The 15,436-nt window shown below is 47.5% G+C and overlaps 1 protein-coding gene across 6 annotated transcripts in view; it reads right to left on the minus strand.

The window, feature by feature from the left end:
• Nucleotides 1-14,008, minus strand: part of fhod1 (formin homology 2 domain containing 1) — a 32,944-nt gene extending 18,936 nt beyond the window's left edge. For 2 of the 6 annotated variants that reach the window (XM_071489898.1, XM_071489896.1), the window contains exons 1-3: nt 13,759-14,007; nt 7,921-8,027; nt 6,027-6,091 (exon numbers count right to left, since the gene is read on the minus strand). In XM_071489898.1, coding sequence (XP_071345999.1) covers nt 6,027-6,091; nt 7,921-8,027; nt 13,759-13,923 — 337 coding nt within the window. In that variant the 5' untranslated portion in view covers nt 13,924-14,007. Of the gene's footprint in view, nt 1-6,026; nt 6,092-7,920; nt 8,028-13,758 lie in introns of all 6 variants that reach the window. The other 4 variants (XM_071489899.1, XM_071489897.1, XM_071489895.1 and 1 more) reach the window with 3 other exon arrangements.
• Nucleotides 14,009-15,436: the final 1,428 nt, after the last annotated feature.

The raw sequence follows: 15,436 nt of genomic DNA on the forward strand, positions 1-15,436 counted from the left end.
TGGACATGATCATCGACTGTTTCCTGGTTACAGATGACTCCATGCTTGTACACATGTAAGTTCCTGCTGTTTAGAACGAGCTGTTTAAGCCTCTGATACTCTGAAGTCTGAGCCCTGTGACGTCTCCACTGACTGAAAACATTCAAACCACAGACTCCACGTTGTTCATGGAAACGTTCCACATGTCTGCTGCATCATTTTACACACGTGACGTTTTCCCAAACTTCAGTCTGACAAACGTCTCTGGAAACTTCTCTGCTGAAGTTCAGTGAGTTTGGACTGACAGTGTGTGTGTGTGTGTGTGGAGGTGCAGCAACCTTCAGGGTTTAAACTTTAAATTACTCTGTGGGAGAAACGGGGCAGATGAGAGTGGTCATTACAAACTAAATTACAGCCATACAGATGAGAGATGAGTAGTTTGTGATATTTCAACAAACAGAGGGAGATTAGAGAGCAGCAGGCACAGTTCCTCTCTCACACACACACACACACACACTGTGTTTAACAACAAGTTAAATAAAGCTCCTCGCTAGCGTCCGTCCTGACTCAGACAGCAGCTCCCTGCAGCTCGGAGGCGACCGGGTGTCACCAGAGAACAAAGACCTGCTGTGTTTAAGTCGCTGTTGAACACAGACGTCTGTCTGCACATCGGTTGCCATGGTGGAAACCGTCCCATCCCAGAATATTTCACCACGGTTCAGATGTTTCACCACAGCAGCTGAAATGTGGATTCCTACTAAAAATAACTGATTAGGTCAGAGCTGTGAGTGTTCCTGTTTCACCACAGACCTCCTCTGGTGTTTCAGATGTGATCGGGACTGAGCAGCTCCAGACCGTCCCTGACAACATCTGGTTAAACGTGTGTAATCATACAGATCAATAACAGATGCTACATGTTTGAGGACACTGTAAAAAAGTGTCAGTCAGCACAGATCTTCGTGGTGGCTTGGCTGAGGGTTTAAGGCTCCAAACATGATCCTGTTGAATAAATAGCTTCATTTAAACGGTCCTGCTGCAGCTGTTGTTTTTGCTGTGTCAATGCTAATGCTAATGCTAAACAGGTTTAAGGCAACGTTGCAGCCTCACGTCATTCAGATCAGTTACAGGAACACATTTCAATACATGTGGAGAAGATAATAATAAATATTGAGTTCATAAACCTCCTGATGAGGATTCACTGAGACAGACACAAGTTGTCTCTGCAGCCTCAGGAGGTGGGGGGTGGGGGGGTGGACAACCTACACCTCCAGTCTTCCTCCCACCCTCCACCTGTCAGAGCCGGACTGGAACCAGTTCACTCCACTGCAACGGCCCATTAGTGAGGATAATCATCAGCAGGCTGCAGCCGCTCAGACCGACATCAAACACTCAGAGACTTCACATCGTCTCGGAGAAATGATCCAGAAACACAAAAAACAAACTGATAACAGAGGAACCTCAAAGACCAGGAGGTTATCTCTGCTCTCGCTGCGATGGACGAGGAGGACCAATCCACTGAGAGGAACCAGGACCGGGGCCCAGGTCTGACCACACAGCTGTTCTGAACATCAGCATCATCACCTTATCTCCCATGATGCCTCTGTCTGCTCGGCTCCACCTGAGCTCAGTCAGAGGACACAGTTTGGACTGAAGGTGGCGGTAGAAGAAAAGTCATGGGGGGTCCATCCTCTGGGGGCAGGGACTGTCACCATGATGCTCTCATTTCAGTGATGTTTTATGGTTTCATGGGGACACAGACTAACAATGACAGCAACAAATCTTTGCCCCGGGCCCCTCAGGAGGAGGAGCCAGCCCTGCCCAGGTGTCTGTGATTCACCTGTCAGGAGCTGAGAGGTGGACGCCCCCCCGTCAGACAAAAACATGAGTCATCCGCAATCTTTGACCCAAGATGGCTGCCAACCAATCACAGCTTCACTACAACAGCTGAGAGGATTGAGGAGGGAACGTCCCGGGATGATGAGGAGCTATAACTGTTTTTATGATGCCAACACACCAGCTGAGAGCGTGTGAGATTCCTCTCCGCTGACTGCACCCCCCTTCACAGACACTGTTTACTGGTGAAGGGTGAAGGTTGGTGATGCGTTCATGTCCACTCAGTCAGACTGTTAAAATGAGCTTGGTGGATCTGGGGGTGAATGTGAGTAAAACTGCTGCTTTTCTGGGGGAGATGATGCATCTGGTGGTGTATCTGGACGTAAAGCAAAGCAGCAGCGATTACAAACCCTCTGAACCTGAACACATCTCTGCACCTTGAACTATCTACAGACATATGTTCGGACTCAGATCATCACGAGGCGTCTGATTGGTCCCAGATTCATTCAAGAAGTAATAATAATAATAATATAGATAATTACTAAATAAAAATATAGAATATCACATGATTTATCTCTAAACCCCTACAATGTTTTTGCAGTGCAGCTCCCAGCAATGAGACGTCAGCGTGAATGAGACACAGGGACAGAGGGAAGGATTCCTGTGTTTATTCTGCAGAAACAGGAAGTGACCCAGATAAACTTAGTGTGGTATTTCCTGTTAGTGCCAGTGTTGCTAATTGAGTTCCACTCTGGAGGAGGAAGAACTGAGCTGAGAACTTTATTTTGGGGAAAACCTTTCAAGACCACCACGCTGCTCTGAAGGGGGAGACGTTCAAACTCAGGTCTGGTTTGAAGCTGTGGAAGAAGCCATGATTGTAGTTTTCTGTGGTTTTCCATTAACCCACAGTATTTATAGTATAGTATAGTATTAGACTGGTCTGACTGTCTATCAGAGACTGTCCCACAGGGCTCAGTTCTGCATTTATTTGCAGATGATGTCCCACTCTATTCTACTCTCATTCAAATCTCTATAGGTCAAGTCTACCTGCAGTGATTATAGTAATGCACTTTTCTCCTTACTTGGGTCACTAAGGTCTTTAGTGCAACAGTTTAACTGACATTAAGTGATTCCTTAAGTACAAAACTAAGATAAGGAGAAAACCTTAAATACCTTTTAAGGAAACTTTAAGGAGAAGGCTTAAGGGTGTTTTGTGCAACTGTTCTTTCTTTAAGGAAACCTTAACTCAGACTTTAAGGAAAAACGTAACCTGGTGTGTTTTTTTGTGAACGCACCCTGAGACAGCCTGTTTCCCAGAGTTCCACAGGTTCTGCAGCATCCAGCTTCTGGAATCAGAGCTGGTCAGCTACACTGTCGGACTGCAGGACGTTTGGCTGTGGTCAGTAAAGGCATCATTAGCATCGCTGTTAGCCAGTCATCATGGTGTGTTTACATTCCTGTCAAAGAGCCAGAGGCCATGGGGGTAAACATGTTCCTGTTTTGCTTTCTTGTGGTGGGAAACGTGGCTCTGATCTAAACCGTCTCAGGAATTCTCTCAGGAGACATGAAACCTGTGTCTCACTTTACTTCAGCGGGTCCAACCTGCTGCAAACAAACAGGTACGACATCAGCGCTTTGCTCAGGGGGCCTGTGGCTGTTGTTGGGCATCGAACCCGCAACACAAAGGAGACAGTTGAGTCTGTGTGACAGCTGGATGGTTCACGTCCTGCTGAGTCTGAATGATGAGTGAATGACAGGATCAAACAGACAACAAAACATGGAAGGAAACACAGTCACAGGCAGATTAAAGACACACACGCGCGCGCACGCACGCACACACACACACACACACACACACACACACACACACACACACACACACACACACACACACACACACACACACACACACACAGGGAATTTAGCAATATTGTTCCTGACAGGAAAATGTGGAGTCATGTCAGGATGTGACCATGAGTTCAGTTTCAGAAAAGACACACACACACACACACACACACACACACACACACACACACACACACACACACACACACACACACACACACACACTCACACACACAGGATGCTGTGTCAGTGTCGCAGCTCTGGTAAAAACAACACCCTCAGATCTGTGGGTGTCAAAGGTCAACAGACTGAGGCTCATAAACTGAACATTTCAAGATCTATTTGTTGATCAGAGCTTCAGGATCCTGATTGATTGATCGATTGGCTGATGTGCTCTCATCAATCATCAGTGTTACTTCCATAAGGAGTGTCTGAGTGTGTGTGTGTGTGTGTGTGTGTGTGTGTGTGTGTGTTTTCCTGCATTCTTTCTCTGACCGGGAACAAGCTCAGAGAAAACAACAAACCTCAGTCACCACAGAGTCACAACAACAACACTGAGGACTGAGTCTTGGCTCAGGACCTGCTTCCTGCTGAGGACAGAGACTCTCAGGGTTCAGGTCTCAGAGGACCAGGAGCTGTCGGACAGAAACACACCACATGTTGCCTCCTGGATTTCATTCAGCCTCTGTCTTTTGTCTAGTTGTGTAAATGATATTTCAGCCTCATTTTCTTTTGTGTTTTGATGGTCTCTATCTTTGTTGTGTACTATTACCATGGTTACAAGTGCTACAGGTCGGCCGACTGTAATACAACATACTGTCTGTCACTAAGTCCAGCTGGGGGAACATCTGCCGGGTTTTTTTTTTTTTTTTCAGTTTCAGTTGTTCAATGAACAGCTGGTGTTTCTGAGGATCACCTGAACGCACCACCACAGAGCTGTGCAGGACATGAACAAGAATTAACATGTTTCTCCTGCTCACACACTTTCACTTGGTTGTGTGTCTGCTGTCAGTTTTGCTACCACAGAAGAAGAAGGGGGAGGAGGAGGAGGTAGATGTTGTGTCTCCACTGTCTCTGAGCTGCAGACTAAAGTCCCTCTGAAGACTTGGCACAAATGTCTGTGTGTTTGAAGGCAGCAGGAGAGAGAGAGACTCAGTCATGGTAACAGAGCGAGGCCTTGGAGAAGGAAGCATGCTGGGAAATCCCCTCCAGAGCAGGAAGGGCGGGGCCGTGCCAGGCAGAGCATGAGCGTGGGGGGGGGGGTGGATACTCTGGGAGTGCTCGGTGTTTCCCAGGGAAGGTGAATCAGACCTCTGCTCTCCAGAGGACGAACCCGTCACACCTCAGTGAGCCTGTGACGTTTCCTCAGTGTGATCAGCTGCTCGGGAGCAGAAACGTCACCAGATGTTTCTTCTGTCTGACTCTGTCTGACCTGCTCACTGCGATCACATTTCAGTCTAAAGTTCAGCTCCACAATCAAAGTGTGAAATAAACTGTGGCCACAGCGACAGGCTGCAAAACAGAGGAGACCTCGACCCCGATGAGCCGACAAAACCCTTAAAGGAAACAACCAAAGAATAACTGAAGACTCTGCAGCGATGCCCATCACAGGTCCACCTCTACCCTTTATCTTCATCGCAACTATACATCTGTAAAGATACCTGACTGTATCTGTGATCCAGCTTCAGTCTGATCTCAGGTCAGATCTGAACCTGCAGGACAACCTGCTGAAACACAGCACCTGTTCACGCAGGTCAGAGTGACTCAGCAACACTGCCAACCAATCAGAGGTGAGAGGTCACAGAGACCTGACAATCTACTGAAGCAGATATTTGTGATGAATGAACAACAGAGACAGTTTAAAGAGATAAGAGCCGAGCGTGCTTCAGGAACAGGACATGTTCTGTGAAAGACATCAGAAATAAATACAGCTCCAACATTCAGACCTGCAGAGTGAAGTGAAGTGAACAAATTAAACTCTGAGGCTGTCACAGCAGCAGATGACTGAGGAGTGAAGCTGCTGTGAGGAAACTGGACCGTTTGTCAGGTAGATCCAGGTCCTTGGATTTTAAACTGGAGTTATTTGGCCTTTCTCCAACTGGGGTCAACACATCAGAGACTACAGATCCCATCATGCCAGAGCAGGAGATTTCAAGTTCAGTATTTTTCTGTTGCTCAGTGAAAAGTAGAGAGAGAAGAGAGGAAACCCCCCCCCAGCTGACTGAGTAACACGTCACTGCGGTGAAAGGACGGACAGAGAGAAAAGGAAAGTGTCTCCTGACTGAGAGTTTCCCTTGACTCATCACTGTGCTGCAGGAGAGGACGCAGGGACGCAGCCGTGGAAAGAAAGAATAAGAGGGGATAATTACCGAGGATGGAGTGAACGCGGACGGAGAGCTGAGTCCTCAGGATCAGGATGGGCTTCTTCCCTTTTCTGTGGAAAAACAAGAGACACAGGCGGTTAGAGCTGAGGGGAAAAACAGGGACTGTCTGGGAACTGCAGGCAGAAAAATCCCATCAGACCTCAGGGGAGTGCTTCAATATTTATCTCTCCACAGAGACTCCAGAACTACACTGGATTCTGACCTGTACAACCAGTTCAACCAGTTCAACTTCACGGATCAATACATTCACTGAAAAGCCAGAAAACAGACATACACACACTGCACAGTGTGTCTCTGAGCAGTGTGTGTCTGTACATTGTGTCTTTGCAGTGTGTCTGTGCACTGTGTCTCTGTGCAGTGTGTGTCTGTACAGTGTGTCTTTGAGCAGTGTGTCTGTGCAGTGTGTCTCTGTGCAGTGTGTCTCTGTGCAGTGTGCGTCTGTGCAGTGTGTCTCTGTGCAGTGTGTCTCTGTGCAGTGTGTCTCTGTGCAGTGTGTGTCTGTGCAGTGTGTGTCTCTGTGCAGTGTGTGTCTCTGTGCAGTGTGCGTCTGTGCAGTGTGCGTCTGTGCAGTGTGTCTCTGTGCAGTGTGCGTCTGTGCAGTGTGCGTCTGTGCAGTGTGCGTCTGTGCAGTGTGTCTCTGTGCAGTGTGTCTCTGTGCAGTGTGTCTCTGTGCAGTGTGTGTCTGTGCAGTGTGTGTCTCTGTGCAGTGTGTGTCTCTGTGCAGTGTGCGTCTGTGCAGTGTGCGTCTGTGCAGTGTGCGTCTGTGCAGTGTGTCTCTGTGCAGTGTGTGTCTGTGCAGTGTGTGTCTGTGAGGTGTGTCTCTGTGCAGTGTAATGAATTCACATGTACACCTCATCATCTTCTGTCTGAAGAATGAGCTGCTCTGAACTGATCCCAGAACAGCTCAGTTTTCACATAAAGCTACGCAAGCAGACTGTGGCAGAGTATGGAAAGAACGACAACATGGAGGTATGGAAAGAATGAGAGTGGAAGAGAGACAGAGAGGGAGAGAGAGAGAGAGAGAGAGAGAGAGAGAGAGAGAGATAGAGAGAGAGAGGAAGGAAAGAGGGAAGAAAAAACAAGGAAAGAAGTAGAAGAAGAAGAAGAAGAAGAAGAAGAAGAAGAAGAAGAAGAAGTTTTTGTTTGTCTAAGGGCTAAAATAAGGAACGAACACACACACACACACACACACACACAGAGTTTCCAGGGCCACTTTCAACTGACGTATACACCCCATTTTTAAACCCTGTACCTCTTTACAGCTGCCAGAGACTCAGCTGGGAACACACACACACACACACACACACACACACACACACACACACACACACACACACACACACACATACACTAATGATGACATAACAGCCAATAAACTGTGTCAGTATGGGGGTTGTGCAGCAAAAAACTGAACCTGGTTGCTTCAATGTGTTGTGGCTAATGTGGCTAATGTGGCTAATGTGGCTAATGTGGCTAATGTGGCTACAGTAACTCGCTCCTGAGCTGACGGTGTCATCTCTGTCAGCCTGCTGTGAACTGTTTGTTTACATTAACAAGCTGCATGAAGGCTGTGGTTGTGTCCAAACACTGTTCTCTGCCGGTGTTCAGGATGGTGACGGCTGTGCCTGTTGTGTGTTACACTGACTGTAGCTGCCTGTTAAAACCCGTGTGTGTGAGCTGGTTTCTAAACTTTCTAATCACAACCTGGATCATAAAACAACAAATTTACAAACCACGTCTCGAGACATTTTGACTCAAACAATCAATAAAGTGAAAAACAGTGATCACTTCTTTCCTGTCCACTTTAACCCAGTGAAAAATAAAATATAGAGCTGTGAGGTGTAAACAGGCGTAAACATGAGTAAACAGGTGTCCTTACGCCACATCTTCATAGAAGCTCTCCAGCTCGTCCCTCTGCTCGGCCAGAGACGAGTCCAGGTCCAGGTAGTTTCCATTAGGAGACAACTGAAGGGTGCACTCCTCCAACTGAGAGAGAGAGAGAGAGAGAGAGAGAGAGAGAGAGAGAGAGAGAGAGAGAGAGAGAGAGAGAGAGAGAGAGAGAGAGAGAGAGAGAGAGAGAGAGAGAGAGAGAGAGAGAGAGAGAGAGAGAGAGAGAGAGAGGTTGTCAATCTGATATTTAAATGTTTTTTAAAAAATGGATGATTTTTTCCACATGAATTCTTCTTTAAACAAACACATCTCTGCTGTCATTCATCAGCCCACACGTCATAACCAGTCTTTCTCATACATTGATTTATTTGTGGCAGTCAACAGTGATGACCCCCCCCCCCGCTACCACCACAAATAGAATCTAATTCTGTGGGAAACACTGCAGGAGCTCATATCAGCAGATATATCAGTCTGGCTGATTCAACTCTAAAACTGTAGATTAAAATAAAACATCTCACTAATACATTAAAATCAAACAACAGGGCAGAACAATTCCAAATAAGATGAAATGTTAAATGTGAACCCTCAGTCCGACAGAGACAGAGAGAAAAGCTGATGTTATAATAAGCCTCAGATTAAACAGAGCAGCTGCTGTAATGATCCACAAACAGAACCCACAGAACCTGTTCTACTGCCAGCTTCATTCTAGGTCAACGCGCTCATCCTCAAATAACAGACAGATTGTCACAGGTTCAAACACACCTGTGGCCTGAGGTCACAGGAGGAGGAGCCTCCACCTGAGCTCGCAGACTCCACAAGTGCATCACACGTTCACATCTGCACACATCTGTCTCAGTGGCCGGGTCAGAGGTGAATCAAAACAAAGAGAGGATGGATGACTTCATTCTGACGAGTCTTCATCTGTTCACACTCAGTCAGACTGTCTCATTAAAGCAGCTGTGATCAGCTGCGATCAGATGTGATCAGCTGTGATCGATGCAATCAGCTGTGATCAGTTGTGATCAGCTGTGATCAGCTGTGATCAGTTGTGATCAGTTGTGATCAGATGTGATCAGATGTGATCAGCTGTGATCAGTTGTGATCAGTTGTGATCAGATGTGATCAGTTGTGATCAGCTGTGATCAGCTGTGATCAGATGTGATCAGCTGTGATCAGATGCGATCAGTTGTGATCAGATGTGATCAGCTGTGATCAGTTGTGATCAGTTGTGATCAGATGTGATTAGTTGTGATCAGCTGTGATCAGTTGTGATCAGATGTGTACCATGATGTCTCTGTTTCACTGTGACACTGAAGGAAACCTAAAAACTGGGGGATTTTCAGTGAAGTTCTGCAGCCTCTGGTTCTCTGGGTTCTAAGTGGATTCCTGCAGGTTTATTCTGGAGGGACATCAGAGATGATGATATTCTCAGGAAGTGATGTCACACTCAATCAGCTCAACATGTGTTCATCATGTCTGTGTGCTCACATGTGAAAACACAGTACGACACAAACTGGGCCAGTTCAGTTCTGTATCTTGATGTTTCATTGATAAAGTCACATAAACTGTGATAGTTCACTCCTGTTCATCACTGTCTGTCTTTTCTAATTGACACTGATGATAACAATTTACAGAGGAAGGTGGTTACACTGGTTCTATGTTTTAATTACAGGCTGCAAAGGGATTAATAAGTGCTTTAAATGCAAACAGCCCAGGGGTGTGTTTTGCACTCAGACCTGGTGTGATGCTTCATTTATTAACATTTGTTTTTCATTTTCATCTGTGCAGCACGTTCTGCAGGGACCTCTGCAGCAGACAGGTCTGTGAGATTAACTTTTTCCTCCAGTAAAACGCCTGCGTAACTCAGATCCGAGTGCTCTCTGTCTATTTATAGCTGCATGCTCGGCCCGGCAGGCGGAGCGTGTTGTAGCTGTGTTCTATGAGTCATGGTCAGGTATGGAACTGGAAACAAGGGCAACAAAACAATCAGTCTGACGCTGATAGTGAGCTGCAGAGTCTCTGGACCTGCAGAGTCACATTCTTCTCCGACAGCAGCAGCACATACATCCTCCCTGCCTGAGAACACACACACACACACACACACACACACACACACACACACACACACACACACACACACACACACACACACACACACACACACACACACACACACACACACACACACACACACACACACACACACACACACACACACACGAGCCTGAGGTGGCAAAGCACCAACACATGACATCACCTCCATGTTTTGAACTAAGGCAGCGCCAAGGTTCATTCTTGACCTCGGGTTTTTATTGGCTGATGAGTGAGCGCAGCCGAGTTTGTGCAGCGTTCACAGAATCACAGTCTCCTTTTTACAGGAAGCAGTTCGGTACCTTCGTCATATCATAACTGAAACACAATAAGACCTAAATTTACTGATACTGGTGTCACTGTTTGAAGGCTACAGGGCTACAAAGAGACGGTCTCTGTCAGTCAGGATCCTACACGGGGGGGGGAGGGGGGGGGGGGCTGTTTACTGGTCTATACCCATTGTCTCATCAGTCCATGCCTGGACCCAAAACTGACAATTAAGATATGTGTTTGTTGAAGTTTTTGGTCCTGTCAACAACAGGCAAGAACAAATATTCAAGACCTTTTTTAAGGTTTTTAATACCTTGAAAGGCCTTGGATGATTTCAGTGTTTATCAAGACTTTTCAAGACCTGCAGACAGAAGTGAAACTGTCAGGTATCACTGTCAGATGTGTTTCCTCAAACTGTTTTCTAAAAGTGTCCTGATGCTATTTGAATAAAACTGATTTCACTTCATAATCAGACTGTTGTAACCACTGAGTCCCAGCTCTGGGGCCACATCCTTCACTGGTGGCCCCGGAGCCACTGAGTACTTGACATGTACTTTGTTACTTTCTATCACTGTTTAAATGATGATTCAGTTGATTTCCTGCAGTTTAGCTTGAAGCTGGATGTGATGTGTGTGACTCTTTGATGATGACGGTAACAAACTGGAAGGAGCCGCCTGCAGCTGCAGCGTCACCCTGGACCAGACACAGGAACATCTCTGTGTCTGCTCAGACACAGACTGCAGCCATGACAGCAGCAGCACAGCACATGGTGAAGGATTCAGGGACAATAAGTCCAGTCCAGGACCGAAGGTGGACTTTTTCTCTTTTGGTGGAGCTAGGCTAACAGTTTCCCCCTGCTTCCACCCTTTGTGCTAAGCTAGGCTAAGAATATCTCTGCCCTGGACACACAGAGATGAAACTGGCACAGAACAAGAGAACAGGAGGATTTCACTGTGACAGATTCATCATCAGTATTTCATCGCGTCAGGATCCTATTTAAAGCTCACAATGAGTTTGTTAAACTCCTGCTCAGAGCAGCTGCTGCTCCTCCACATGTGCAGGAGGAAAAGCCTGTTCACTTCTTATCAACACCCTGCTGTTAGTATTGCATCCGTCCATCCATCCATCCAGCTTATCTCCTGTTTACAGGTCCCACCCTTTTCCTCCACAATCACTCCACTCGAAGGAGGAGGAGGAGGGAAACTAGAGCAGAAAACCAGGAGCAGTGCAGGAGGATTAGTATAACGTCTGAGGAATCACGTCTCCGCACTGACCATATCACATCACCGCATCTAACAAGGGGGCCGTGGCCTGCAGGTCGAGCCCAAGGGCATGATGGGAACAATTAGGGGGTCAGTGGAGGAATGTAATCTAGTGGGACCAGCGCTCTGTGGTCTTTATCTGATCCTGCAGATTCCAGCGGGGCTGCGAACGCCTCGCAGCCGGCCGGAGTCTGGCTGGATGTTTGCCTCCTGTGTCACACGGTGGAGAGAAATCTCTGCTCTGATCTGTTCGTCTTCATCAAAGTCAGAAATGAAAGTCATGTTGCAGCAGAAACACTGAGGCCGTCAGCGTGAAGGAACACGAAGCACGACGTGTTCAAACACAGACGGCTGAGTAATGATCTGCTCATCCGTCCTTCAATGAAGAGGCTCGGGGAAACAGTGAGGAGCTCTGTGTGTGTGTGTGTGTGTGTGTGTGTGTGTGTGTGTGTGTGTGTGTGTGCGTGTGTGTGTGTGTGTGTGTTTGTGTCCGTCTGCACACAAACTGCAGAAACAGTTACACAAGGCTTTATCTCAGTCACTGTACTTCAGCCTCAGAGATATCTGAGGAATGAGGCCTGAAATGAAAAAAGACTGACTCATGTGTCACTGTGGTGTGACTTCGTGCTGAGTTAAGCCTGAGGAGCATGGAGCTGCGTTCACTTCCTGTTTGGAGAAAACTCGGCGCCCTGCGTGGATATGGCACAAACAGAAGCATCATTAGTGAGTCAACCCACAGGAAACTGGAGCGGAGAGTTTTTCTGCTTCTCCACACAATCCCTCTGATGAGCAGCAACGTTACTCTGGACTTTTAATTTGACGAGGCAAAGCTGTGGGCGGTGATGGAATAAAAGTACATTTACTCGCAGCATAACTACTTCAGTACAAACCTCAGGTACAGTACTTGTACACTGAAGTATAAGATAAGATAAGATAAGATAAGATAGGACTTTATTGATCCCACCATGGGGAAATTTGTGCGTTACAGCAGCCAAAACACAGGAGTAAAGAGCGCAGAAATAAGAGCAGCAAAAGACATTTGTATAAAGTATAACTACTCAAATACTGAACTACATGAATAGTTAGTAACACAAGTTCAAAAAGGTTCTTGCTCAGCATCAAGTCTCAGTGTGTAGCACCAGAGTCCCACACACTCAGACCGCCATCAACAGTACCTGACCATAGAGAGGTTTTCACCTGGGAAAAACCCACCAATCAGAGGACACCAACAACACCTCAGAGAGAGAAACAAACACAACACTGAGCTGTCACTGTCTGCACCATCTGAAAATGGACTCTAGACGGAGGAGAACCTGTGGCCTGTGTCCGGTGATGGTTTTCAGTCATTCCTACCAGGTGGTCCGGGACTGGTGCACGTACCGGACTCCAGAGTCCAGACTAATGATGAGAAGCATCATTCAGTCTTTACACTCCACATACTCTCAGACCTGCTCCAACTCACTTTTAACTGAAGACTTTTCTATTTGCCACAAGTTAAATTAAATGTCATATGTTAAACTGCGCTCAAACTGAATAATCTGTTTTAATCTTCAGATTTATTTCATGTTTAGCTCATTTTTATATTTTATTCTTTTTAGATCTCGATTAGGAGTTTTTTTTCTACGTTGTCTTAATGTATTTTTATGTCTTATTGAACTTTGAAGTGTCTTGTTATGGAAAGGTGGCTTAAATTATACCAGACTAAAAAAAGCTGATACCAAACCCCATTTAAAAAAATAGCTATTTAATGTGAACATATTGTCAATCGTCCTCTAGTAAATTCGGCACCAACAGCACTTGAAGACCTAATACCTTCATCAATTAACTATATTAATTTTTTACAAAAATGAATTTCAAATTAAGGTGTGACAAATCACTTATTTACAACTTCAAATCATTCTCCACATGATCAAGTAAGCGACGGTAAATTAAATTCCCTGATTTTCAAACGGAGTTTGGCGTTTTACTCTGAGGTTGAGGGAAAACTGACAATATCCGAGGTTTTTGACTATTTGCAACTATCTTGGTTTTTTTCACAGTCGGAGTCAGTTTGTCAGTCATCACAGACATTTCACAGCAGCTTGAAGTTATTTAAAGTCCAGTTTACTGTGATCACTGCCACCGTCTCAGTCCGGGGCCGCTGCGCTGCCGGGGGGTAAAAAGTGAACCGACAGGACCGAGAATCGTCCCGCAGGTGGACCCACCTTCAGCGGCGCCTCCAGCAGCTTGTGTATCCCGGCGATCTGCTCGCTGAGCGGCAGGCTCTCCTCCAGGTCCACCGTCGGAGGTCTCCGAGGTTCGGGGAAGTTTGTGCAGATAAACGGATCCGAGTCCTCCAGGTACTGAACCCGGCAGACGGTGGAGGCCATGGCCGTGTGACCGCTCACCAACGCGGCTGGAAGCGTCTCAGGGCGTCGGTGCTTTAACTGCGGAGCAGCGCGCGGGCCGGTGAAGCTGCTGACGACACACACGTCTACATCCGGTGACACCTTTCAAAATAAACACAAATAAGAGCCCATATATGTATTATGAATCATGACTGTTGGTGCTGTTGGGGAATGTTGGCTTTCCTAAAATCAGTGTAATACATTTGAAGTACTGAAGTATTATCCAGATAAATAAACATGAACGAATCATCAGTGAATATTCTGACTATTCAAGCCATCACTAGTATTATTTTGAAGGAAATATCAGGGCACATCCGGTTTAACGGACATTGACTTGATGGTGTGCGGCGCAGTCGTGACATCATGTGAGTCGGCAGGAAGCAGTGCTCAGCAGCCCGGCGTGATGGACAAGTGTGGGAACAGTTCACAGCCCGGCGTGACGGACACGTGTGGGAACAGTTCACAGCCCGGCGTGATGGACAAGTGTGGGAACAGTTCACAGCCCGGCGTGATGGACAAGTGTGGGAACAGTTCACAGCCCGGCCTGACGGACACGTGTGGGAACAGTTCACAGCCCGGCGTGACGGACACGTGTGGGAACAGTTCACAGCCCGGCGTGATGGACAAGTGTGTGGGAACAGTTCACAGCCCGGCGTGACGGACACGTGTGGGAACAGTTCACAGCCCGGCATGACGGACAAGTGTGGGAACAGTTCACAGCCCGGCGTGACGGACACGTGTGGGAACAGTTCACAGCCCGGCCTGACGGACACGTGTGGGAACAGTTCACAGCCCGGCCTGACGGACACGTGTGTGGGAACAGTTCACAGCCCGGCGTGATGGACACGTGTGTGGGAACAGTTCACAGCCCGGCGTGACGGACACGTGTGGGAACAGTTCACAGCCCGGCGTGACGGACACGTGTGGGAACAGTTCACAGCCCGGCCTGACGGACACGTGTGGGAACAGTTCACAGCCCGGCCTGACGGACACGTGTGGGAACAGTTCACAGCCCGGCGTGACGGACACGTGTGGGAACAGTTCACAGCCCGGCATGACGGACATGTGTGGGAACAGTTCACAGCCCGGCGTGACGGACACGTGTGGGAACAGTTCACAGCCCGGCCTGACGGACACGTGTGGGAACAGTTCACAGCCCGGCCTGACGGACACGTGTGGGAACAGTTCACAGCCTGGCGTGACGGACACGTGTGGGAACAGTTCATAGCCCGGCGTGACGGACACGTGTGGGAACAGTTTACAGCCCGGGCCAGAGATCTGCCGCCCACTGTGACCGGGAGCTGAACAGGCTGTGGTGGAGCAGCGCCCTCTGGCGGCGGAACCACGGCGCTACAGCGGTGGGAACTTTGGACCCAGATAATAACCTGGGGTCAGTTGCACAAAGCGCCTGAAGCTTCCTACTTTAGTGTGACACTTAAGGTTGAATTTCTGCTTTGACTTAAGATTGTTGCACAAAATCTCTTAAAATGTTTTC

Source organism: Trachinotus anak, unplaced genomic scaffold (genome assembly GCF_046630095.1).
Source record: "Trachinotus anak isolate AG129_WGS33_773 ecotype Australia unplaced genomic scaffold, CSIRO_AGI_Tana_v1 ptg000011l, whole genome shotgun sequence".
Taxonomy (NCBI): Eukaryota; Metazoa; Chordata; class Actinopteri; order Carangiformes; family Carangidae; genus Trachinotus; species Trachinotus anak.